Below are 27,649 nucleotides of genomic sequence, written 5' to 3' on the forward strand. Positions count from 1 at the left end.
AAAAAGGAAGTTCCTGGCTTGGAGTCCGTAGCTCAGTGCGTAGGGCACCAGCCACATAGACCGAGGCTGGCGGCTGGCCTGGGCCAGCTAAAATCAACAATGACAGCTGCAACCATAAAGTAGCCAGGCGTTGTGGTGGGTGCCTGTAGTCCCAGATACTTGGGAGGCTGAGGCAAGAGAATCACTTGAGTCCAAGAGTTGGAGGTTGCTGTGAGCTGTGACTCCACAGCTCTCTACAGAGGGCGACACAGTGAGACTGTCAAGAAGAAAGGGAGGAGGAGGAGGAGTTGTGGCAGCAACTGTGGCTCAAAGGAGCAGGGCGCCCATATACCAGAGGGCAAACCCGCCCCAGCCAAAAACCGCAAAAAAAAAAAAGAAGACGTTCCTGTTCTGGATCAGTTTCTTTGTCATGTAGCCAAGACTAGAGAGAAGATTCAATGACCTCAATTTAAAGGTATTTTATTTGCAAACTAGAGTAAGTCACGAATGGTTTCAAAACTTCAGCTCCTGAACCAAGAATCCTGTCAACTTCATTGTCCAATACATTCCCTTTGAGCAAAAGAAGGAAAGAATACTGCAACTAGTTGGTGGATTCAGTGAAAGAAGATGAATCACAACTACTCTCTGAATTGAAATTACAGTGTTTTTCTATTCTTTTTACTGTTCACCACTATGTGAATTGTCAACAGAACCAAAGAGAAACTGGACAGGAACAAATTTCTCAGAGGACCAGTAAAGAATGTGATGGTTGTTAGCTATGTTCATCTTTCTTCAGAGAAAAATAATCCTAAGAGTTTAAATCAAATGATGCCAATTCCCACAACACTAGTTGGTGTGAGAGCACAGACAGCAACTAGTCAAACTTCCAGCAAAATCACAATGACTTTGCAATGTCTGACTGTCAAGGTTCCTAAGTGAGCCTTATAAAGATATTAATAAATGTCCAGACGAAGATGCTGTGGAAAGTGAGGAGCATGAAGTAAAAAGACTGAAGAAAGTAAAGCCAGAGAGATGGCCAAACAACTTCCAGTGAAATTTTTTCCGTTGTGGTAAAGAAAAAGAAGGATCATTTTCATCTCTGCATAAAGACAAAGAAAGTAATTGTACCAAGCAGCACTGTACAGAAGAGAAAGAGGGAGAAGAGAATCATTTCTGACATCAAAAGAATCGATGCCAGAAAGAAAAATCAAGAGAAAGAATCTGATGATGCTGTAAATGAAGACTTCCGAGGAAAATAATCAAACGGGGGGATCTGATCTGACTCAAACTGAGAAAGACATTCTGAAAGTAGGGAAAATACAGGACCTACTAAAAGAACCAATACTATTGTAATAGGGACATTAGTAACAATTCTGATTGCCACGAAATAGAAGAATTTGTAGGATCCAATTCTGGTAAAGCTGAAGGTTCTTTCAGAATCGTTTGTGGAAAATGATGAGGAAGCCACAAAATTCACAGATGAATTGATGGAACAAGGCCATTTGGAAACATTTACATGTGGTATTTTACATACTGTTCTAGTTTTACACTGTGTAAAACTTTGACTAATAAAGTCAACTTTTAGTTTTACAAGAAAAGCAGGTTATAAAATAAAACACTTTTTGGGTTAAAACCTGAAAGAGCTGCTCATATAAGAACTGTGAATATCAACTTCACTGGGTCCAGCTTATACTTGACATATCCTTTTTTGAGGGGGAGAGATTGAAAGATTTAGTCAAATCAATGTAGACTTTTTTTAAATTTAAAATTAAGTCTATAAGCTGGATGGTAATAATTATAATTCTGAAGACCTTTTAGAAAGAGTATCACATTTAGTTTGTACATACGAGGTTAGACAATTTAATTTCACAAACCTACCCTAGGAAAAGTGCTACCTACCTCACTGCTGAATACTATGGGGGTCACCTTCAAGTTAACTCCCTTTGGCCATTTGGTGACATCAACAGAATGCAGGACAAACCTCATGATCATCACAATAGATGCAGAAATAGATTGGGTAAAATGCAACATCCCTTCATGGTAACAGCTCTCAAATTAGGCATACTCCAGCTTTGCTCTTTGCTCAGGATTACTTTGATTATTCAGGGTCATTTGTGGCTCCATATGAATTGCAGTATTGTTAAATTTATTCCTAGGTCTTTAATTTTTGTAGCTATTTGATTTCTCGATTTTTCAGCTAGTTCATTTTTGCTGTTTAGAAATGCTACAGATTTTTGTATATTGGTTTTGTACTCTAGCTTTACTGAATATATTTATCAGTTTAAGGTGTGTGTGTGTGTGTGTTCTACACAGAAGAGTATGTCATCTGCAAAGAGGAACAAGTTTACTTCCAACTTAGATATCCATTATTTATTTCTCTTACCTAACTTCTCTGACTTTCTCTATTCATTGTGATGCTACATGTGGGCTTGTCATATATGGGCTTTATCGTATCGAGGGATGTTCCTTCTATACCTAGCTTTTATCATGAAAATATGTTGAATTTTACCTGGCATTTCTGCATCTATGGAGATGATCATATGGTGTTTGTCCTTCATTCTGATGATGTGATGTATCACATTTACTGATGAGTATATATTGTACCACTCCTGCATGCTTAGGATAAACTCCATTTGATCGTGATGCATAATCTTTTTGATGTGCTGCTGGATTTTGGATTGTAAGCATTTTACTGAGAATTATGGCATCTATCTTCACCTGTGATACTGACCTGTGGTCTCCTTTTTTGTTGTGTCCTTGGCAGGTGGTGGAATCAGGGTAATGTTGACCTTGTAGACGACCTTGTAGAATTGCCTGCCCTTTGATTTTTATGGAATACTCTGAGAAGAACTGGTGTTAGTTCTTCTTTAAAAGTTTGGCAGAACTTAGCAGTTATGCATCCAGACTGGGCTATTCTTTGTTTGGGAAACATTTTATTACTGATTCAATCTTGTTAAATCTTCATTATTGTCCTGCTCAGATATTTCTCTTTTTTCCTAGCTCAATATCAGTAGGTTATACGTGTCCAAGAATTTATCCATTTCCTCTAGGTTGTCCAATAGTTGTTCATGATAATCTTTAATTATCCTTTATATTTCTATGTTATCAGCTGTAATGTTTCCTTTTTCATTTCTGAATTTATTGATTGGGTCTTATCTTTTTTTTTCTTTGTTAGTCTAACTAATGGTTTGTCTTTGTTGGTTTCTTTCTTTTTTTTTTTTTCCCCAAAAAATCAACTTTTCATTTTATCAGTCTTTTGTATTCTATTAGTCTCAATTTCACTTAGTTTTGCTCTGATCTTTAGTATTGTTTCTTCCATTAATTTTAATTTGGCTTGTTTGTGCTTGTTTAGTTTTGTGAGGTGCGTTGTTAGGTTGTTTATACTTCTACTTCTTTTTGTGTATTTAGTGGTATAAACGTCCCTCACAGTACAGCTTATGCTGCATTCCCTGGTATGTTGTGTTTCTATTTTCTTTTCTTTTTTTTTTGAGACAGAGCCTCAAGCTGTCGCCCTGAGTAGAGTGCTGTGGCATCCCAGATCACAGAAACCTCCAACTCCTGGGCTCAAGCGATTCTCCTGCCTCCACCTCTCAAGTAGCTGGGATTACAGGCACCTGCCACAATGCCCAGCTATTTTTTTGGTTGCAGCCATCTTTGTTGTTTGGCGGGCCTGGGCTGGATTTGAACCCGCCAGCTCAGGTGTATGTGGCTGTTGCCTTAGCGGCTTGAAACACAGGCACTGAGGCAGTGTTTCTATTTTCATTTTAAGAAATTTTTATATTTCTTTCTTAATTTCTTCATTGATCCATTGATCGTTCAGAAGCATATTGCTTAATTTTCATGTATTTGTAAAGTTCCAAAAGTTCCTCTTATTATTTCTACATGTAGTTAGAAAAAATAATTGCTCTGATTCAGATTTTTAAAGAATTGTTGACAGTTGTTTTGTGACCTAACACATGGTCTACCCTGGAGAATGTTCCATATGCTGATGAGAAGATGTATTCTGTACCTATTGGATGAAATATACTGTAAATATCCGCTAGGCCAATTTGGTTTACAGTGCAATTAAATTTGATGTTTCTTTTTCTGATTTTCTGTCCAGATCATCTGTCTATTGCTGAAAGTGGGCTGTTAAAGACCTCAGCTATTATCATATTGGAATATATTTCTACTTTCCATATAATAATATTTGTTTTATATATCTGACTACTCTAATGTTTGGGGCATATATAGTATTTACAATTAACATATTTTCTTGCTAAATTGATCCCTTAACATAATATAATGACCTTCTTTGTCTCTTTTTATGTGTTTTGACTTAAAGTCTATTTTATCTTATATAACTATGGCTGCTCCTGCTTACTTTTGGTTTCTGTTTGCTTGGAATATCTTTTTCCATCCATTCACTTTCCATCTATGTGTGTCTCTATCGGTGAAGTGAGTTTCTTGTAGACAGCATATAGTTGGGTCTTAAAAAAAAATCCATTCAGACAAGTCTAAGTGTTCTAATTGGTAATTTAGTCTATTTACATTCAATGTTATTACTGACAGGTAAAGACTTAATCTTGTCATTCTGTTAATTATTTTCTGGTAATTTTGTTTTCTTCAATTATTATTTATCTTTTCAATTTGGTGTGTTTCTGTAGTGATAAAGTTTGATTCCTTTCTCTTTCTCATGCTAACATCTGCTTGATCTGTGCATTTTATACTTTTGCATGTTTTCATGATAGTAATCATTTTTTTGTTTCCAGATGTAGTATACCCTTAACTATTTTCATAAGGCAATCTAATGGTGATGAATTTCCTCAGTTTTTCCTTCTCTGGAAAATGCTTTATTTGTTCATTTCTAGAAGGTAGCTCTGCTGGATGTGATATTTTTGGCTGGGAGTTTGGCTGATAGTTTTTTCCTGTCAGCACTTAGAATGTATTATTCCATTCTCTCCTGGCCTATAAAGGTTTCTGCTGAGATATCTACTCAATAACAATACCCAATAGGGATTCCTTTATAAGTGACTTGACATTTTCCCCTTGCTGTTTTTAGAATTCTGTGTCTTTGACTTTTGACAATTTGACAACTATATGCCTCAGAAAGGGCCTTTTCAGGTTGGATCGATTTGGAAAACTTTTCCTTCTGGAACTGGGTGTCAACATGTCTCTCATGACTTGGGATATGTTTGGTTATTATTTTATTAAAGAGATTTTCTATGCCTTTTCTCATTTCTTCTCCTTCTGAATTTCCCATAATGCAAATATTTGTTTGTGTAATGGTGTTCTATAATTTCCATGAGCTTTCTTCATTCTTTTTTGTTTTTCTCTGACTGGGTTACTGAAAGTCTTGTCTTCAAGTTCAGAAATTCTTTCTTCTGCTTGGTCTAGTCTGTTTTTAAAGCTCATGGTTGTGTTTTTATTTCATTCCTCAAATTCTCCAGCTCCAAAATTTGCTTGGTTCTTTTGCAATGATATCTATATCTTTGTTGAATTTTTAGTTCAGATCATGAACTGTTTTCCTAATTTTGTTATAGTATCTATATGTATTCTCTTATTTTTCAATGAGTTTTCCTAAAGTCATTTTTTTTAATTCTTAGACAATTTATATTGTTTTTCTTTTTTTTAATCTGGGATCTGTTACTGGGAAAATATTATATTTCTTTGGAGGTGTAATGTTTCCTTGCATTTCATGTTTCCCATGTCCTTACATTGATTTTTCACATCTGGTGGAACAGTCACCTCTTCCAATTTTAAGGATTAGCTTTCGTGAGGAAAGAATTTTTCCTTTAGTTTTGTCCTATAGTGTTGGTTGGGTAGGGTGCTTTTACTTTGGTTCTGGGTGGGTGTGGTAGTATAGTGTCCATGTGATTTCCTTAGCTATAACTAACATTATCAGTTTCTATGAGTGTGTCAGTGTCCTAGACTGGGTTTTCATGGAGGCAGGGGTGTGGCTTTGCTAGGGGTTAGGGACATGGTGTGAGCTGGCTCTCAGGCTCTGGAGAGTATGTGCTAAGTGTGCTGTCTCCACTAGTCATAGAGTGGCATCACTAACAAAGTGAGAACCAGGCAAGCTAGTCCTCATGTCTGGTGAAGTTTATTGGTATGTAGCAGCTTCGCTGGTTAAAGCATGGAGTCAAAGGCAGCAGTGGGTGCCAGGTAGGCTGGTCCTTTGACCTGGGGGTCAGATATGTGTAGCATGCATGGCTCTACCAGTTGAGGGCACCCAAGCCATTTTAAATTAGCTGGTCCTCACATGGCCTACTGGTTGCCCACATGCATATGTAATCTTAGTTGAGATAGGCAATCTTGCTTCTAATTATCAAAACCATTTAATTAAGCCAAACTCAGATTCACTAATCACAGTGTCATGAGCTAAATAAATGGTTTGGAGTAGTTTGTAACATAGCTAGTTAACTGGTATCAATCCATTATGATCTTTTCACCTAAAAGAATAAGTTTTTGAAAGAATATTGTTTAATATTAAACTCGTGGCCAAGGTCAAATGATTGAGGCTAGGAGTTTGAAACCAGCCTAGCTAACTTAGCAAGACTCCATTTGTACAGTATTTTCTTTTTTGGGAAAATTGGTTCCAAAGTATGAATAACTTTCTACAGTTACTTAGCACTGCCATTGTTATTGCATAAATAAAGAAGCACAGAAGTTAAAAAAAAAAAAAACTCTAAAAAAACATTGGGTGTACAGTGACTCACACCTGTAATCCCAGCACTTTGGAGGCTGAGGTGGGAAAATCGCTTGAGGCCAGGAGTTCAAGACTATCCTAAAATACATAGTAAGACCCAGTCTCTAGAAAAATAAAAATAAAATTAGCCATGCATAGTGGTGTACACCTGCAGTCCTAGCTACTCGTGGGGCTGAGGCAAGAGGATCACTTAAGACCAGGAGTTTGAGGTAGTGGTGAGCTTTGATGATGTCACTGCACTCAAGTCTAGGCAACAGACCAAGACTCTTTCTAAAAAAATCACCTTATAACTACACAGTGTACATTCACTGCAAAATGAGTATTTCTTAGATAAATACCCTTACCGTCATTGGATTCCTGTAGAAAGACTGCTTTCCTGAAGATGGAAATGACATGGCAATAATACGCTCTGAAAGTCAAAATTACCATTGTTATGAATGTCATGAGAGGTAAAATAATATAGAAACATTAAATTTACATATAATCAGTCTCTTTTTTCATGGAAAAAAACTTTATGATTGAAGTTGACAAAAAAAACAACAACAGCTAATACACATTCAATTTAATTAAGATAACATATTAAATTGTCTTAATATAATGACCTGAAAACTGGCATGGTGTTCCCAAGATTCAATTGATTCTAGCCCTATGCCACATAATTGTGCATCAGTATGAAATTCTTCTCATGGTTGGAATTTATTTCTTACCATACACACCAAAGAACATCTGAGACTTTGGGGCAAAAATTATGGTAGGTGCTTCTAGGGTGTTTCCTAGCCCTTCTGACTCCAAGAGCCTGTGATCTACAAACTAGTGACCTCATTCTCTGGGGTTCTAGGAAGAGAAGAGATCTCTCTGGGATGCTCAGGATGCATGGTAACTATTAGAACTTAAGAAATTCTAAACTAAATTCAAATGATTAGTTAAAAATACATTCAATTTCCTGTGCTGTGACCAAGTAGCCATGATTTGAGATGACATGGAGATTTTCCATTACTACAGATATGTCACACTACCACAGTAGATATGTCTTCATGGATAAAGCATACTTTGAAAGAACATGGCTTAGACAAGGTAAAAACAAAATAAAAATCGAATTACAAGAAAACATGAAGTTAATATAAGTAAATCAACAGTTAAGCTTCACAAACCAGTAACATAAGTGAGGTCCAGGTCAAATCCACCCTTTGTGTATCGCCTTTTGTTTTCTGAAACCTAAGAGTGTAAAACATTAATTTTTAAAACATAAGCTAACATAGAAATAAAGAACATTATACAGCATAGATAGCAACACTTGACAATATGTTACAAAATGTAAAACATTTTCTGAATCATAAATGTGTTTTGCCTACTTACCATCCTCCTGGTCAGCTTTTCAAGATGCCTTTTTTGTCGAGCCAGATGAAAAACTCTTATTAGAATGATAAGTCGTAGAGCCCGGAAAAAAACTGCCCATCTAACAACAAATTTAAAAGATCCATTTTTGGTTCAGACAGAGGATGTTGTCAATATGAACTAGGCCTACAGCAGTGGTTGTTAAACAGGAGCAATGTTCCCCCCTTCCTCTGCCACCTACCTAAAGGGGTATGTGGCAATGTCTAGAGGCACTGTTTTATTGTTATGACTGCTGTCTGTGTAATGGGGCTGGTGCTACCTATATCTGGTGGACAGGGGCCAGGAATGTTGCTGAACACACTACATTGAATATTTCTCTTCTCCACAACCCCATAACAAAGAATTATTTGGTCTAACATGTCAATAATGCTGAAATTAAGAAATTCTGGTCTAGAGAAATAGTAATACAATAGGATTTAAGAATTTATAAATTTCACCTTTGTGGTATAAGACCAGCATTTGAAATTTGTCCCCATCAAAATACATGGAGGGTTCTTGTTCACCTTTGTGAGAATCCTTAGTAACAGGGTCACTACAGGTACTAATGCATATCAGGTAAACAGCAGATTGACATACTTCCCAAGTGTGCTAGCTGGTGTCTGTCCTACCATCAAATATTCCAAAGCAGAGAACTGATGGACTAGACTAGTGCTTCTCTAACTTGAGCATGCATAAATAGGACTCATCTGGAAAAGCTCAGTACACTTTAGATTGCTAGGTCCCAGAGATACTGATTCAGTGGGTCTAGGGTCGAGCATGAGGCATTTTTCTTCTTAACTTTTACCAAGCTTTCAAGTTATGCTGAGGTTGCTTCTCGGAGGACCATATTGCCTCAGGTTATTTTCAAACAACTCCAAAAGCCTTTTACCTAACATGTTTAGTTGGGGGCCTGAATTGTGATCCTAGGAAGCTAAGGTACAGAAAGAGTCCAGCTACGTGACTCATGGACAAATTTAGTGAGCCAACCAACATTTATATACCAGTATATATTTTGTCTTCCATTTTCCTCACTGCCTTAGTGAAAAAGGATGAGCGCGTGAGAGAGAGAAAGAAAGAGCGAGCACACATCATCAGTCTCCCATATGTCTTTTAGTTTCCTGATCCCTAACACTTCTAACTTTGCCTCGACTTTCTTCAATTTTACCACAAGTAGACTACAAAACTCCACTGCTATGCTGCTACCCATGTCACTGCCTGGTTTTTTGTCTGGCATGTTTTAGAAAATCATGACTGAATTACTCAAATTTTGTATATACTCAAATCAGCACTCTCTTGGCTACAGGAAAAACTCAGATAGACAGAACTTCACATGTAAAGAATCTGTGATTGAAGCACAAATGGAAATTTAATGGGAATTTCAAAATGTAGAAAAGTTAAAGTTAGTGCAAGAGATAAAGTGCCCAGTTCCTTCTTTGTGTACGTCATGTCTTAAACTAATCACAAGTAGTATATAAAACCTCCACTCTTCCTTATGACACCATAGTCTTTTGTTTCAAAGTATGTGGAAATTGTTTTAAACATTTCATTTTTAAGTAATCTATTTGGTATAGAATCAGAACATTTACCATTAAGAAGACTATATGGAATAAAAGCCATGGAAAATTCAAAAGAAATACTTTGAGAAATCATGTTTCATACCTGGGAATATTCCTAAGAAATGTGACATCATAAAAAATGTAAATGATGTCAATCAGCAGAATTGCCACAATAATGAAAGCATCTAAGACATTAAGTAAATCAGAAAAATGCCGTCTCCTGTAATACAATACAAAAAATATAAGTTCATACCCCTCTAAGAAGAAATAGAAATATTTTAAGACCACAAATTATTTGATCCATCCTCATTGAGAATTCTACTTCAAGGAATAATTTAAAATTCATTTTTTAGACTAGACTAGAAGAAATAATATAACATTAATGGAAAATTTTCAAACAGTAAATTTGTGTTCATCATTTCATACATACAGTATATGACAAAAGCATCCACCTAGACATTTAAGTATAGTAAGAGACATAACCAAAGCCTTGCCTTCATGGAGATGGGATGTTGGGCAGTACCACTGGGAAATGGAAGCTGAATACGTCACAGCCTTACAATAGCTGGAGCTAAGCACTGTACAAGGGAGCTTATGAGAGGGAGAAAGGTCCACTATTTTGGCCAGCAAATTCATTGTCTGGATTTGCACTGACATTGGAATTCTGATGGCTTGATGTGGCCTCCCCTGGGCAAAGGTGGACTTTTATCCACCACATCTTCCTCCCAATACTGGCTCCTTTAGACATAGGCACCAGTCCTCCAGGAAATACTGCTTCCAAATCTAGGGCATCCCCTTTCTGGCTCTGAGTTGCCTGACAGTGGGCAACAGTCCTTAGCTCGATGGCATGAGGATAGAAAATCAGGAGGAAAGGAGACATACTGCCTTCACTTCTGGATGAAGTGAAGCTGGGGAACATAGTTCCTGACCCCCAAAGCAGTCCATCCCCAAGGTTTGGCTCATTCCATCCACCTTCTTAGAAAGTTAGCAAGCAGAGGAAATCAACTGCTGCCTCACTGTCAAGTCTCACTGATGGGATGAGCTTGCCTCAGATCCCTGCTCCTTAATGAAAGTTTTTATTTTAACTGAGAGGTGGGGGTATGCATATCCAGTATTTACTATGCTATCAACAGTTATCTAGGATTCAACTCTTAATGAATGTATTAATTCACTAATTAATTACTTTACATGCATATTCCTCATCATAATGTCCATGCAGACACATCAGCACCCTGGTCTGTTTTTGAAATCCCTTCAAATTTTATGTATTGAAGGAACCATTGAGAATACACATACATTATTGAAGATGGGCATGCCATTTGCAACAATCATATAGTATTAAAGCCAAATCTATGAAAAACTGGGATTTGCATTATTTGCTTACTGTGGACCATGCATTTGAGGAAAATTATTTTGATAAAGAGGGACACATTTCATTGGATTGCCCTGCTAGTTATTTTCAGATCCTTTAGGACAAGGTAGCTTTAGGTGTTAAAAAGAATTCAAACTTACCCTTCTACGTATACTCGAAGAAGAAGATCCATGAAAAAAAATAAAGCAATAGCTAGAGAAACTGAACGATATTCCAAAGGAATATCAATTTTATTACTGAAAATGAGGTCTGTAACGACGAGAGACACGTCTATGAAGATAAGCAACACTCCAAATATTCTACAATAAATAAAGAAATAAAGCATGAGAATAAAGATAAAGGAATTATTTTCCCCTGTAGTTAGACTATATTCAGGCCAATGATCAGATACCAAAATGTCATTTAGCATTAAACTGTCCAGTGGCAGGAAAAACTGAATTGCCTTAGAATCACAGAAAAATTCTTCAGTTTTCACCCAAAGGAAGCAGTTGTTAGCAAATAAAATTCCCACCAATCCACTTCAAAAAGTGTTATCATACTCTTTTATACTAGACACATCATACTAATCTCCAAGATAGAACAGGAAATTTGAATTAAAACTACATATGCTGTCAGGGCAGGGGGGCTCACACCTGTAATCCTAGCACTCTGGGAGGCCAAGATGGGCAGATTCCTTGAGCTCAGGAGTTTGAGACCACCTAAGCAAGAATGAGACCCTGTCTCTAGTATAAGCAGAAAAATTAGCCAGCATCGTGGTTAACTGAGGAATGAAAATCACTTGAACTCAAAGAGTTTGAGGTTGCTGTGAGCTATGATGATGATAAGGCACTCTACCTAGGGTGACAGAGTAAGGCTCTGTCTCAAAAAAAAAAATACACAAAAACAATGAAGGAAATTGCTGAGAAAGTGGAAAATAACCAAAAGAAAATCCAAAAACAGAATGAAATAAGAGATAAATGATATGAAGACTATTGAAAGGATATAGCAAGGCTAAAGGAATTGAAGCAGTCAATTAGGGAACTTTAAGATGCAGAAGAAAGATGTCACAAGCAAGATGGCAGCCGAGTAACAGCTTCCCTGAAACTGGGCACCGTGAGTCTGAGGAGATAAGACTCCAGGCATCTCTGGCTGGTGGGATCTGCCTATAATCATCCCTTTGAGGATACAGGGAGTCAGCAAGAGACTTCTGGACTCCAAGAGAAGGACAAAAACAGTGGAAAACTGGCAAGTGGTCACGTGTGTTCAATAGGTCTAATCCCGCCCGCAGCTGTAAGTACAGCAACAGCAAGACTGTAAACCAGAAAGGCCTTACCTGTGAACTATTTTGGTGTTTTTGGACTTGGCACTCAGTTGAACTGCCATGGGGAGAGCTTGAGCAGGAGTGCGGAGAACTTCGGGCATTGTCTAGGGCCCCAGACTGAGCTGATGAGCCAGACGGGAGCTAATAGTGTTTGGCTGTGGGCTGCAGGGAGCCATTGTGAGAGAACTGCCCCAGCAAACTCCGCCCTCAAGGTTGCAGAGCAAGGATCGGGCGGGAGCTGGTAACCTAGTGACTGAGCAGCCTTAAGGCAGGGACTGAGCCACCTTACAGCCTTATCCCTTGTGGGCAGAGTGAGACTGGTTTTGGCACACTGGGTAAGTGGATAGCCACTTCAGCAGTGATCCCAGAGACAAGCACTTTCCTGGGAAAGCTTCTGCTCAGCCAAGTTTAGAAGTTTAAAGTGCCTTTTAAGAGGGTGAAGAGAGATTTAGGGTGTCCACCCTGTGGGGTTTGAGAAATCAGTGGAGGCCTCCAGTCATATCAGCACTGTGATTAACATCTCATACCCCAGAAGACCGCCTGTTGCCCAGACAATATTCAACAAGATATATATACTGCTTTGTTTTTGGTTGTTTTGTTGTTGTTGTTTGTTTATTTTTAGTTTATTTTGTTGTTGTTGTTGTTACTTCGTTTTTTAATTTCAATCTTTTTCGTACAGATTTTTTTCTTTTTTTCTTTCTCCATTTTTCTATTTTAAATACAATTTCCCACTGCTGCCTTTTTCAATAATTACAACTTCATTTTTGCTAGTGTTTCTACCCCTATTATTTGGTTTTTCACCCAATTTTATCCCATAAAGTTTTCTGTTTGCTTGTTTTGGTTTGATTTATAGCATTTTTATCTTTCTTCTCTACTTGGTGGAGATGGGGTACTGTGTCTGATCAGGTTAGCAAAGAGCTGCTGGAGGGGTTAGAAACCCCTCCAAGGGACCATGAGGTAGCTACTGCAGAGGATTCTACCTATAAAGAAATGTTAGGAATGACAGACAGAAAGGGAATTTAGAATACACATGATGAAAACAATGAAGGAAATGATGGAAACAATGAAGGAAACTGCTAATAAAGTGGATAATAACCAAAAGGAAATCCAAAAACAGAATCAAATAAGATTAGGGAACCACCAAACTGGGCACCCCCAGAGGTTGGGTTTTTTTAAAAGATTGTGTCAAAGTACCCTACTGTACACCTATTTTGCTGTGTCTCCCTCTTTCTGTTCCTCTCTTATTTTTATCAATATTCCCTTTTACCCACCCCCTCTCCTCACTCTATTTTCTTTTCATTCCTTCTTTCCTTTTTTTTCTTTTATTCCTTCTTGCTCCTCAACCTTCCCATCCTTCTGGTCCTGTACTAAAAGGACTCATAGAAACCTTAGTCCACAGGCACAGGAACTTAAAGAGCAAGAGGAATTGAAAGGAAAATTAGGGCAAGGAAACAGATAAAAGAAACACACATGGGGAAGAATCAGCAGAAAACTCCAGGCAACATGAAGAACCAATCCAGAGCAACCCCTCCAAGGGACAATGAGGAAGCTACTGCAGAGGATTCTACCTATAAAGAAATGTTAGGAATGACAGAAAAGGAATTTAGAATACACATGATGAAAACAATGAAAGAAATGATGGAAACAATGAAGGAAACTGCTAATAAAGTGGATAATAACCAAAAGGAAATCCAAAAACAGAATCAAATAAGAGATGAACGGGATATGAAGAATATAGAAAGGATATAGCGGAGCTGTAGGAACTGAAGCAGTCAATTAGGGAACTTAAAGATGCAATGGAAAGTATCAGCAACAGGTTAGACCATGCAGAAGAAAGAATTTTGGAGGTAGAGGTCAAAGTTCTTGAGATAACTCAGATAGTTAAAGAGGCAGAAAAGAAGAGAGAGAAAGCAGAACATTCACTGTCAGAATTATGGGACTTTATGAAATGTTCCAACATATGAGTTATAGGAATCCCAGGAGGGGAAGAAGAATGCCCCAGAGGAATGAAAGCCATACTAGAGAATATTATAAATGAAAATTTCCCAAATATCACCAAAGATTCTGACACACTGCTTTCAGAGAGATATAGGACCCCACGTTGCTTCAACTCTAACCGAGCTTCTCCAAGACACATTGTGATGAACCTGTCCAAAGTCAAGACAAAAGAAAAGATTTCTTCAAGCTGCCAGGAGTAAGCGCCACTTGACCTACAGGAGCAAATCCATCAGAGTGACTGCAGACTTCCCTAATGAAACGTTCCAAGCCAGAAGACAATGGTCATCTACCTTTAATCTACTTAAACAGAACAATCTCCAGCCCAGAATTCTGTACCCTGCTAAACTCAGCTTTAAAACTGACAGAGAAATCAAATCATTTACGGATATACAAACATTGAGGAAATTCGCCACAACAAGACCAGCTCTACAGGACATACTTCAACCTCTTCTACACACTGACCATCATAATGGATCAGCAGCAAAGTAAGAACTGAGAAATAAAAGGACAGAACCTATCCTCCACACGGATGCAAAAGATAAAACTAAGCAATGGACTCTCACAAAATAAGATGAATAGAATACTACCACACTTATCAATTATCTCAATAAATGTTAATGGCTTGAATTCCCCACTGAAGAGACATATTGGCTGACTGGATTAAAAAACACAAGCCATCCATTTGCTGTCTGCAAGAAACACACCTGGCTTCAAAAGACAAATTAAAAATCTGAGTCAACGGTTGGAAGACAATTTTTCAGGCAAATGGAATTCAGAAGAAAAGAGGAGTTGCAATCTTATTTTCAGATACATGTGGATTTAAAGCAACTAAAGTCAAAAAAGACAAAGATGGTCACTTTATATTGGTCAAGGGAAAAATACAACAAGAAGATGTTTCAATGCTAAATATTTATGCACCCAATTTAAATGCTCCCAGATTCTTGAAACAGACATTACTCAGTCTGAGCAATACGATATCTGATAATACCATCATAACAGGGGACTTTAACACTCCTCTTACAGAGCTGGACAGATCCTCTAAACAGAAATTAAACAAAGATAGAAGAGATTTAAATGAGACCCTAGAACAACTCTGCTCGACAGATGCATATAGAACACTCCACCCCAAAGATAAAGAATATACATTCTTCTCATCACCCCATGGAACATTCTCCAAAATTGATCATATCCTGGGACACAAAACAAATATCAACAGAATCAACAGAATTGAAATATTACCTTGTATCTTCTCAGACCATAAGGTGGCAAAGGTGGAACTCAACTCTAACAAAAACGTTCAACCCCAAACAAAGGCATGGAAATTAAACAACCTTATGTTGAATAACACATGGGTGTAGGAAGAAATAAAACAGGAAATCATTAACTTCCTTGAGCATACCAACAATGAAGACACAAGCTACCAAAACCTGTGGGATACTGCAAAAGCAGTTTCGAGAGGAAAATTTATCACTTTAGATGCCTACATTCAAAAAACAGAATGAGAACGCATCAACAAATTTACAAGCCATCTTATGGAATTAGAAAAAGAAGAACAATCTAAGCCTAAACCCAGTAAAAGAAAAGAAATATCGAAAATCAAATCAGAGATCAATGAAATTGAAAACAAAAGAATCATTCAGAAAATGAATGAAACAAGGAGTTGGTTTTTTAAAAAAAATAAATAAAATAGATAAATCATTGGCCAGACTAATGAGAAATAGAAAAGTAAAATCTCTAGTAACCTCAATCATAAATGATAAAGGGGAAATAACAACTGATCCCACAGAGATACAAGAGATCATCTCTGAATACTACCAGAAACTCTATGCCCAGAAATTTGACAATGTGAAGAAAATGGATCAATATTTGGAATCACACCCTCTCCATAGACTTAGCCAGGAAGAAATAGAACTCCTGAACAGACCAATTTCAAGCACTGAGATTAAAGAAACAATAAAAAAGCTTCCAACCAAAAAATGCCCTGGTCAAGATGGCTTCACACCAGAATTCTATCAACCCTTGAAGGCAGAGCTTATTCCTGTACTGCAGAAATTATTCCAAAAAATTGAGGAGGAAGGAATCTTCCCCAACACATTCTATGAAGCAAACATCACACTGATACCAAAACCAGGAAAAGACCCAAAGAAAAAGGAGAATTTCAGACCAATTTCATCATGAATATAGATGCAAAAATTCTCAACAAAATCCTAGCCAATAGATTACAGCTTATCATCAAAAAAGTAATACATCATGATCAAGTAGGTTTCATCCCTGGGATGCAAGGCTGGTTTAACATACGCAAGTCCATAAACGTTATCCACCATATTAACAGAGGCATAGATAAAGATCATATGATCCTCTCAATAGATGCAGAAGAAGCATTAGATAAAATCCAGCATCTTTTTCTAATTAGAACGCTGAAGAGTATAGGAATAGGTGGCACATTTCTAAAACTGATTGAAGCTATCTATGACAAACCCACGCTAATATTTTACTGAATGGAGTAAAACTGAAAGCTTTTCCTCTTAGAACTGGAACCAGACAAGGTTGTCCTCTGTCGCCTTTACTATTCAACATAGTGCTGGAAGTTCTAGCCAATACAATTAGGCAAGACAAGGAAATAAAGGGAATCCAAATGGGAGCAGAGGAGGTCAAACTCTCCCTTTTCGCTAACAACATGATCTTATACTTAGTGAATCCCAAAGACGCAACCACAAGACTCCTAGAAGTCATCAAAAAATACAGTAATGTTTCAGGATATAAAATCAATGTCCACAAGTCAGTAGCCTTTGTATATGCCAATAACAGTCAAGATGAGAAACTAATTAAAGACACAACTCTCTTGACCATAGTTTCAAAGAAAATGAAATACCTAGGAATATACCTAACGAAGGAAGTGAAGGACCTCTATAAAGAAAATTATGAAATCCTCAGAAAGGAAATAGCAGAGGATATTAACAAATGGAAGAACATCCCATGCTCATGGCTGGGAAGAATCAACATTGTTAAAATGTCTATACTTCCCAAAGCAATCTACCTATTCAATACCATTCCTATTAAAATACCAACATGGTACTTTCAAGATTTGGAGAAAATGATTCTGCATTTTGTATGGTACCCGAAAAAAACCCCTATATAGCTAAGGCAGTTCTTAGTAATAAAAATAAAGCTGGGGGCATCACGATACCACATTTTAGGCTGTACTACAAACCCATAGTGGTCAAGACAGCATGTACTGGCACAAAAATAGAGACATAGACGCTTGGAATCGAATAGAAAACCAGGAAATGAAACTAACATCTTACAACCACCTAATCTTTGATAAACCAAACAAGAATATACCTTGGGGGAAAGACTCTCTATACAATAAATGGTGTTGGGAGAACAGGATATCCACATGTAAAAGACTGAAACTGGACCCACACATTTCCCCACTCACAAAAATTGATCAAGATGGATAAAGGACTTAAATTTAAGGCACGAAACAATAAAAATCCTGAAAGAAAGCACAGGACAAACTCTGGAAGATATTGGCCTGGGGAAAGAGTTCATGAAGAAGACTGCCATGGCAATTACAACAACAACAAAAATAAACAAATGGGACTTCATTAAACTGAAAAGCTTCTGTACAGCTAAGGAGACAACAACCAAAGCAAAGAGACAACCTACACAATGGGAAAGGATATTTGCATATTTTCAATCAGACAAAAGCTTGATAACGAGGATCTATAGAGAACTCAAATTAATCCACATGAGAAAAGCCAACAATCCCATATATCAATGGGCAAGAGACATGAATAGAACCTTCTGTAAAGAAGACAGAGGAATGGCTAACAAACATATGAAAAATGTTCATCATCCCTTTCTATTAGAGAAATGCAAATCAAAACCACCCTGAGATACCATCTAAACCCAGCGAGAATGACCCACATCACAAAATCTCAAAACTACAGATGCTGGTGTGGATGTGGAAAGAAGGGAACACATTTACACTGCTGGTGGGACTACAAAGTAGTACAACCTTTCTGGAAAGAAGTATGGAGAAACCTCAAAGCACTCAAGCTAGACCTCTGATTTGATCCTGCAATCCCATTACTGGGCTACTCAGAAGGGAAAATTTTTTTTTATTATAAGGACACTTGTACTAGACTTTTTTTATTGCAGCTCAATTTACAATTGCCAAAATGTAGAAACAGCCTAAATGCCCACCAACCCAGGAATAGATTAACAAACTGTGGTATATGTATGCCATGGAATACTATTCAGCTATTTAAAAAATGGAGACTTTACATCCTTCATATTAACCTGGATGGACGTGGAAGACATTATTCTTAGTAAAGCATCACAAGAATGGAGAAGCATGAATCCTATGTACTCAATTTTGATATGAGGACAATTAATGACAATTAAGGTCATGGTGGGGGTGGGGAAGGAGAGAGCAGAGAGAGAAAGAAGGAGGGAGGGGTGGGGAAAAGAAGAGCAGAGAGAGGGAAGGAGGGAGAGGGTGGGGCCTTGGTATGTGTCACACCTTCTGGGGGCAAGACACAATTGCAAGAGGGACTTTACCTAAAAAATGCGATCAGTGTAACCTGGTTTATTGTACCTTCAGTGAATCCCAACAATTAAAAAAAAAAAAAAAAGATGCAGAAGAAAGTATCAACAACAGATTAGACCATGCAGAATAATGAATCTCAGAGGTAGAGGACAAAGTTCTTGAGCTAACTCAGACAGTTAAAGAGGCAGAAAAAAAGAGAGAGAATGCAGAACATACATTGACAGAATTATGGGACTTCATGAAGTGTTCAAACATATGAGTTACAGGTATCTCAGAAGGGGAAGAAGAATGCCCCAGAGGAATGGAAGCCATACTAGAGAATATTATAAATGAAAATTTCCCAAATATCACCAAAGATTCTGACACATTCCTTTTGGAGGGATATCAAACCTCAGGTCGTCTCAACTCAAATAGAGATTCTCCAGGACACATTGTGATGAACCTATCCAAAATCAAGACAAAAGAAAAGATTCTGCAAGCTACAAGGAGTAAGCAACAATTGACCTACTTGAGCAAATCCATTTGGGTGACTGCAGACTTCTCAAATGAAACTTTTCAAGCCAGAAGAAAATGGTCATCTACCTTTAATCTACTTAAACAAAACCATTTCCACCCCAGAATTCTATATCCTGCTAAGCTAAAGTTTAAAATTGATGGAGAAATCAAATCTTTTACTGATATACAAACCTGGAGGAACTTTGCCACAATAAGACAAGCTCTACAGGAAATACTTAGACCTATTCTATATACTGACCATCACAATGGACCAACCAGCAAAGGAAGCACCCAGAAACTAAAGGAGAAAACCTAGCTTCCACAATGATGCAAAAGATAAAACTAAGCAATAGACTTTCACAAAATAAAATGAATAGAACACCACCACACTTATCAATTCTCTCAATAAATGTTAATGGCTTGAATTCCCCACTGAAGAGGCACAGTTTGGTTGATTGGATAAAAAAACACAGGCCATCCATTTGCTGTCTGTAGGAAACACACCTAGCATGAAGGACAAATTAAAACTCAGGATTAAAGGATGAAAGACAATTTTTTAGACAAACGGAACTCAGAAGAAAAGAGTGGTTGCAATCTTATTTTCAAATACAAGTGGATTTAAAGCAACTAAAGTAAAAAAAAATACAAGAAGACATTTCTATTCTAAATATTTACGCAACCACATAAATGCTCCCTGATTCTTGAAACAGATCTTAATTAGTCTGAGCAATATGATATCCTATAATACCACAATAGCAGGAGATTTTAACACTCCTCTTACAGAGCTGGATAGATCCTCTAAATAGAAACTAAACAAAAACACATGGGACTTAAATGTGACTCCAGAACAACTGTGCTGGATAGACATATATAGAACACTCCATCCCAAAGCTAAAGAATATAAGTTCTTCTCATTGGCCCATGGAACATTCTCCAAAATTGATCATATCCTAGGACACAAAACAAACCACAACAGAATCGAAAGAATTGAAATTTTACCTTGTATCCTCTCAGACCACAAGGCATTAAAGTTGGAACTCAACTCCAACAAAAATGTTCAACTCCACACAAGGGCATGGAAATTAAAAAAAGCTGAAAGATGCATTTTTTTTTTATGCTGATAGTTGGGTGAGGAAGAGATAAAACAGGAAATCATTAACTTCCTTGAGAATAACAACAATGAAGACACAAGCTACCTAAAATTGTGGGATACAGCAAAAGCAGTCCTGAGAGGAGAATTTATCCCTTTTGTTGCCTACATCTGAAAAACAGAAAGAAAGATCATGAACAACTCACAAGTCATCTTATGGAACTGGAAAAAGAAGAACATCTAATCCTAAACTCAGCAGAAGAAAAGAAATATCCAAAATTATATCAGAGATTAATTAAATTGAAAACAAAAGAATCATTCAAGAAATAAATGAAACAAAAAGTTGGTTTTATGAAAAAATACATAAAATAGATAAACTTTTGGCCAGACTAACTAGACACAGAAAAGCAAAATCTCTAGTAACCTCAAACAGATATGATAAAGGGGAAATAACAAGAGATGCCCAAGAGAAATAAAGAGATTATCTCTGAATACTACAAGAAACTCTATGCCCAGAAACTTGACAATGTGAAGGAAATGGATCAATATTTGGAATCATACTCTCTCCCTACCCTTCACCAAGAAGACATAGATATCCTGAATAGACCTATTTTAAGCACTGAGATCAAAGAAACAATAAAAAAAATCTCCCAACAAAAAAATACCCTGGTCCAGATGGCTTCAAACCAGAATTCTATCAAACCTTCAAAGAAGAGTTTATACCTATACTGCAGAAATTATTCCAAAAAATTGAGGAGAAGGAATGTTCCCCAACACGTTCTATGAAGCAAACATCACACTGATGCCAAAATCAGAAAAAGACCCAACTAAAAAGGAGAATTTCAGACCCATGTCACTAATGAATATAGATGCAAAAATTCTCAACAAAATCCTAGCCAATAGACTACAGCTTCTCATTTAAAAAGGCATACATCATGATCCAGTAGGTTTCATTCCAGGGATGTGAGGCTGGTTTAACATACACAAATCCATAAACATAATTCACTATATCAACAGAAGCAAAATCAAAGGCCATATGATCCTCTCAATAGATGCAGAAAAAGCATTCAATAAAATTCAACACCCTTTTTAAATTAAAACCCTGAAAAATATAGGCATAGGTGGCACATTTCTTCGTGATTTTTGGCCAGGGCTGGGTTTGAACCCCCCACCTCCGGCATATGGGACCCGCGCCCTACTCCTTGAGCCACAGGCGCCGCCTTGTGGCACATTGCTTAAACTGATTGAAGCTATCTACAAAAAACCCACAGCTAATATTTTACTGAATGGAGTAAAACTGAAAGCTTTTCCACTTAGAACTGGAACCACACAAGGCTGTCCTCTATTGCCACTACTATTCAACATAGTGCTGGAAGTTCTAGCCAATACAATCAGGCAGGAGAAGGAAATAAAGGGCATCCAAATGGGAGAAGAGGAGGTCAAACTCTCCCTCTTTGCTGATGATATGATCTTGTATTTTGAGAACCCCATAGACTCCATCACAGGACTCCTGGAAGTGATCAAAAATACCATAATATCTCAGGATATAAAATCAATGTCCACAAGTCAGCAGCCTTTGTATACGCTAATAACAGCTGTGGGTTAAACTGTCCTACATAAGCCACACAAGGCAAGTCTGTAATGGCTTAAAAATTATTTTTGCTAACACAAAGGCAAAAGGAGAACTGAGCTCCCCCTGAGGCTTACTCAGAGTCTGTTTTTACGGAAGTAAAAATCTGGAACAGTTTCTCTGATGTTATGCTCCTGTTAAGACCATGTGTGCAGAGACTAACACTCTCTCCACTGGAGATACGGGCCAGAGGTTGACAGGTGTTAAAACACATTGTCTTTGGAGCCTAAAGGTCTCTGCCTTGTGGAAGAACAAAGTCAGTTACTCCATTATGAAGCAAACTAAGTGTGTGCTTGAGGGATTTTGTTTCCCCTTCTTCCCCAGGAGTTCTTTGTGATTTTTATTTAGATACCTTGCTCAAGAGTTAACACATGTCTGAGAAGAAAGAAAAAGTGGAGAAAATTGTGCTGATTTATAGACTTGGTGTCTCCTCACAAGTTAATTGTAGATAGAAAGAGTTAGAGATTGTAGATTAAGTGTGTACGTGACTACCAGTGTATATAAGGTGGTCAAGAATAAAAATCCTTTGCTTACACGCCATCCCATGCGGTGTAGTCGGTTTCTTGTTTATCCTTAAAAATTGCAGTAGTGAGCTTGCACCTGTGGCAAAGCTGCTGTTCTCTCGTGTCTCCAGTCACACAACAAACAGCTAGGATGAGAAGCTAATTAAGGACACAATCCCCTTCACAGTAGTTTCAAATAAAATGAAATATCTAGGAATATATCTAACGAAAGAGGTGAAGGATCTCTATAAAGAAAATTATGAACCTTAAGAAATGAAACTAACATCTTAGAGCCACCTAATCTTTGATAAACCAAATGAGAATATACACTGAGGGAAAGAATCCCTATTCAATAAATGCTGCTGGGAGAACTGGATATCCACATGTAAGAGACTAAAACTGGACCCACATCTTTCTCCACTCACAAAAATTGATTCAAGATGGATAAAAAATCTAAATCTAAGGCATGGAACAATACAAATCTTCAAAGAAACTCTGGGGAAAACACTTAAAGATACTGGCCTGAGGAAAGACTTCGGGAAGAAGACTTCTGTGACAATTGCAGCAACAACAAAAATAAACAAATGGGACTTAATTAAATTGAATAGCTTCTGTACAGCTAAGGAGACAACAATCAAAGTAAATAGACTACCTATAGAAGGGCAAAGGATATTTGTATATTATGAATTGAACAAAAGTGTGATAAATAGGATTAATTTGAGAGAACTCAAATTAGTAAACATAAAAAAAAAAGCCAACAATCCCTTATATCACTGGGCAAGAGAAATGAATAGAACCTTCTTTACAGAAGATAGATGAAAGGCTAACAAACATATGAAAAAATGCTCATCATCTTTAATTATCAGAGAGATGCAAATCAAAACCACCTTGAGGTATCACCTAACCCCAGCGAGAATAGCCCACATCACAAAATCTCAAAACTAAAAAAAACAAAACCAAAAAACAAAATCTCAAAACTGCAGATGTTGGCATGGATGGGGAGAGAAGGGAACACTTCTACATTGCTGGTGAGACTGAAAATTAATGCAACCTTTTTCGAAGGAAGTATGGAGAATCCTCAAAGAACTCAAACTAGACCTCCCTTTTCATCCTGCAATCCCATTACTGGGCATCTACCTAGAAGAAAAAAATCCTTTTATCTTAAGTACATTTGCACTAGACTATTTGCTGCAGCTCAATTTATAATCACCAAGATGTAGAAATGGCCTAAATGCCCACCAAGCCAGGAATGGATTAACAAGCTGTGGTATATGTATACCAAGGAATACCATTAGTCATTAAAAAAGATGGAGACTTTACATCTTTTGTATTAAACTGGATGGAAGTGGAGCACGTTATTCTTAGTAAAGCATCACAAGAATGGGGAAGCAAGAATCCTATGTACTCAATTCTGATATTAGGACAATTGATGACCTAGTACATGGTGATGGGTGCAGGGAGAGGGAAAGAGGGAAGGGAGTGCGGGGGAGGCCACAGGTGTGACAGGCCTCTTGGGTATAGGACACAGTTATAAGAGAGACTTTAACAAATGCAATCAATGTAACCTAGTTTCTTGTACCCTCAATGAATCCCCAAGGGCAACAACCAAAAAATTACATATGCCTATTTGTAAACCCATCTTAAAATCTGAGAATTTCAAAAGGAGTTTATACCAATTTCTTACAATAAAGCCTCATTAATCTGCATAATTTTTAAAAAACCTGAATAATTGTTAAGAATTTAGTAATAAGAAACAAATTAAAGAATAACTAACATAAGCCTTTAAAAGACCACTTTACCAGTAAAATCTTCTCATCAGTGAGATTTTCAACAGGTCTGTGATCAAATTCATGGGTGCGTCTAGCATAGTTGTGGGCACATGAGAAGGAACTCAGTGCCTTAAATACTTACATTATTGAGCTCTAAAGTTCTTCCTGAGCCTTTCTCTCACATAATCCAAACACATTCCTGATAAAATGCTTATACTATTTACATAATCTATAAAGATGAATTAATTGGTCTTCCAAGTAATTTTTCATAATTGCAACTGAAATTAAGATATTATTAATTCAAAATAAAGCAATTATACTGTGTAAATCTGTATCACAGTATGAAATATTACTCTCATGTAGAGAAGAACCTTAAGTAAAATATTTCTAAAATTAAGGAGTGATTCCAGATATATAAGGTTATTTAATAAAACACTTACAGGAGTTTAAAATCATGCCTCATTGTTTTTAATGCCATTTCTTTGCAAATCTTAATGTTCTGCTTAAACTAAAATTCCAAAATAAATGAGATTACCTTAAATGGGGCACATGGCCATTTGGCAACATTGACAGTGAAAATGCTTTTTGCTTTATTTTTTTTTCAAATCCTTTCTCACTAAAAATATTGAAATTAAATGTCACATGTATTTAATATATGTCTTTTCTATAGTCTCTCATACCCGAATGCAATAGATGACACAATTAAATGCACCATTTTCTTAATCTTTCCACTGCAAAAGGAAGTAAAAATAAAATTAATCACAGATTTCCTCTAACCCACATTAAGAATTTAACAGAACACAAAGGCCTTTATAAATATAAGTTTAAAACAAAATTCAGAAGTGTATTTAAAGTTTTTTTACTAATAACTAAAATTTTCACCTTTCCATTTCATGAGGTTCTTTTTACTTTCCTATCTAAAATATATGTGCATCAAACACTAACCTGCTAAGATTTTCAAAGCACTTTACTTACATGTTATTTTACTTGTATTATTAATTTGTTATAACACCCACTAAATAGACATCATAGAATTATTGCCAGTTTACATTTGAATCATCTAAAGTTTAAAGAAGTTTAAGCTTGATTTGCTGAATGTCAAGTGAATATTGAATGCCAGAGCCAAGATGAGTTCCAGCTTTAACTCCAAATCCAGGATCACCTCGCTGATCTGAAACACCACAATTCTCACAGGAACTACTGCAAATGTCTCCTAGACCCTTGCAATGAGGTTTGGTTTTGTAATTTAAATAGAAAATAAAACACAACAGAATCCATTTTATTTTGTTTAGAGTAGGGAAAGGGAAAGAAATGCTTCCTTTTCTCTGTCTAAATTTTGTCCTATCCCTGGGCAGTTCCATTACAGAACTGTACAGCTAATATTCAGACATACAATGCAAGTAATAGCAGAATGAACCATTCATTGATGGTCCATGATGAAATAAGTTCTAGAAAATGGAAATTCAGAGTCGTTTGAAGAACTGTTTGAATTCACCAGTTGCCCCAATGTAATCTTTGTTTAGAGACAAACAAATTGCAACAGGGATCAGTTAAATTCTTCTCTCCAACATTCACGAAGCTGGTGAATGGTTATGTAACTGGATAATACTGGGGCAGAAAAAAAATCTCCTGAACATTTCTGCAGTTCAAATGCATGCAATTTTAAGAATGTATTATTTCATTACAGTGAGTTCATGATAAGCTGCCTGCAGACCAGTGCAATAGGAGGTACTCTAGGGGAGAATACTCAGAAACAAATCAACATGAATAAATATCCAATAAGTGTGAAGAGGCCTTTAGTTAATTAAATATTTTCAGCTTTCCAATGAGTCTCATGGGCTCATAGAACATTTACAAAACTGGGAATCAGAGGATATCCAGGAAAAATAAGAAAGAACCAGTATTTAAGAGTAAGTAGCATTCTGTAGTCCTCTGTTAAGAAAGAAAATTTTAATAAAATTATAGTCTTTTATGAACCTTTTTCTTCTGAAAAGATGGAAAATTGTTTTCAACAGTATTTGTCTGCAAATTCAATTAAATAAATATTGTATGCTCACCCTGCCATAAATTTTGATATCTTTCCATAGTTTTCCTTTTCCTTTTGCCTTAGCACAAGCCCTGTTGTCCCAAAGAGATCCATCAAAGGCTCCCTACTTCCAGACTTCAAACTGACTTACTCAACTGGTGTGTCACCGTCAACGTCTTCATCCTCCTCCTCAAGTCTGGCAAGTAATTCTAACACACTATAACCACAAACAAATGCAAAAATATATCATTAGATATTTGCTACATGAAACAGTAATATGACCAATTTATCTAAGCCAAAAAATTCCCTGAATCTAAAGAATATAAGAAACATAATTGAGCCCCCTGGAAGATCTATCATTTTAGAAAGAATTATAGAATCACTGACCAGAAAACTCTTTTCTCATGGATACTCTCAACATTGAATTTGCATATTTCTCTCTTCTTACTCTCCTTTTGTGTGTGTGTGTGTGTGTGTGTGTGTGTGTTTCTATCTGGGCATAATGTAAAAGGACAGAGAATATATAAAGGATACATATACAGGCATATCTCAAAGATACAGCAGGTTCAGTTCCAGACCGCTGTGATAAAGTAAATTTCACATTAAGAGAATCACATAAATTTTTTTGTTTACCTGTGCATACAAAAGTTATATTTATACAACACAGTAGATTATTAAGAGTACAACAGGATTATGTTTAAGGAAATAATATATATACTTTAAAGTACTTTATTGCTAAAAAAAATGCTAAGGATCATCTGACCTTGCCTGCAGTGAGTCAACTTCTTGCTGGTAGAGGGCATGGCCTTGATGTTAATGGTTGTTGGTTGTTGAGGATGGTGTTTGCTAAGATTGAGGGGCTTTGGTGACCTCTTAAAATAAGACAGCAATAAAGCATGCTGCATCAATTGACTCTTCCTTTCACAAAAGATTACTTTGTAGCATATGATGCTGTTTGGTAGCATTTTACACACAGTACAACCTCTATCAAAATTGCAGTCTCCTCTTAGGCCCTGCTGCTGTATTATCAGCAAAGTTTATGGAATATCCTACGTATTTTGTTGTCATTTCAAAACTGTCCACAGCATCATCATCAAGAGTAGATTTTATCTCAAGAAAACACTTTCTATACTTATCCATAAGAAGTAACTCTTCATGTGCTCAGGTTTTATTATGAAAATGCAGCAATTAAGTCACATCTTCAGGCTCCACTTCTAATTATGTTAACTTGCTATTTCCACAAAATATGCAGTGACTTCCTCAACTAAAATCTGGAATCATTTGGAGTCATCCATGAAGACTGTAATCAATTTC

General features: G+C 36.8%; 1 protein-coding gene across 2 annotated transcripts in view; it reads right to left on the reverse strand.

Moving 5' to 3' along the window:
• Positions 1 to 26,547, reverse strand: part of LOC128566341 (phosphatidylinositol 3,4,5-trisphosphate 3-phosphatase TPTE2-like) — a 98,170-nt gene extending 71,623 nt beyond the window's left edge. Inside the window, exons 1-7 of one of the 2 annotated variants that reach the window (XM_053563116.1) lie at positions 26,487 to 26,547; positions 24,990 to 25,040; positions 11,110 to 11,268; positions 9,701 to 9,817; positions 8,024 to 8,123; positions 7,819 to 7,882; positions 7,012 to 7,076 (exon numbers count right to left, since the gene is read on the reverse strand). In XM_053563116.1, the coding sequence (XP_053419091.1) occupies positions 7,012 to 7,076; positions 7,819 to 7,882; positions 8,024 to 8,123; positions 9,701 to 9,817; positions 11,110 to 11,268; positions 24,990 to 25,024 (540 nt within the window). In that variant the 5' untranslated portion in view covers positions 25,025 to 25,040; positions 26,487 to 26,547. Of the gene's footprint in view, positions 1 to 7,011; positions 7,077 to 7,818; positions 7,883 to 8,023; positions 8,124 to 9,700; positions 9,818 to 11,109; positions 11,483 to 24,989; positions 25,041 to 26,486 lie in introns of those variants that run through there. The other variant, XM_053563115.1, reaches the window with a different exon arrangement.
• Between the last annotated feature and the right edge of the window lie 1,102 nt (positions 26,548 to 27,649).

The sequence above is a fragment of the Nycticebus coucang genome, chromosome 15, assembly GCF_027406575.1.
Source record: "Nycticebus coucang isolate mNycCou1 chromosome 15, mNycCou1.pri, whole genome shotgun sequence".
NCBI classification, from domain to species: domain Eukaryota; kingdom Metazoa; phylum Chordata; class Mammalia; order Primates; family Lorisidae; genus Nycticebus; species Nycticebus coucang.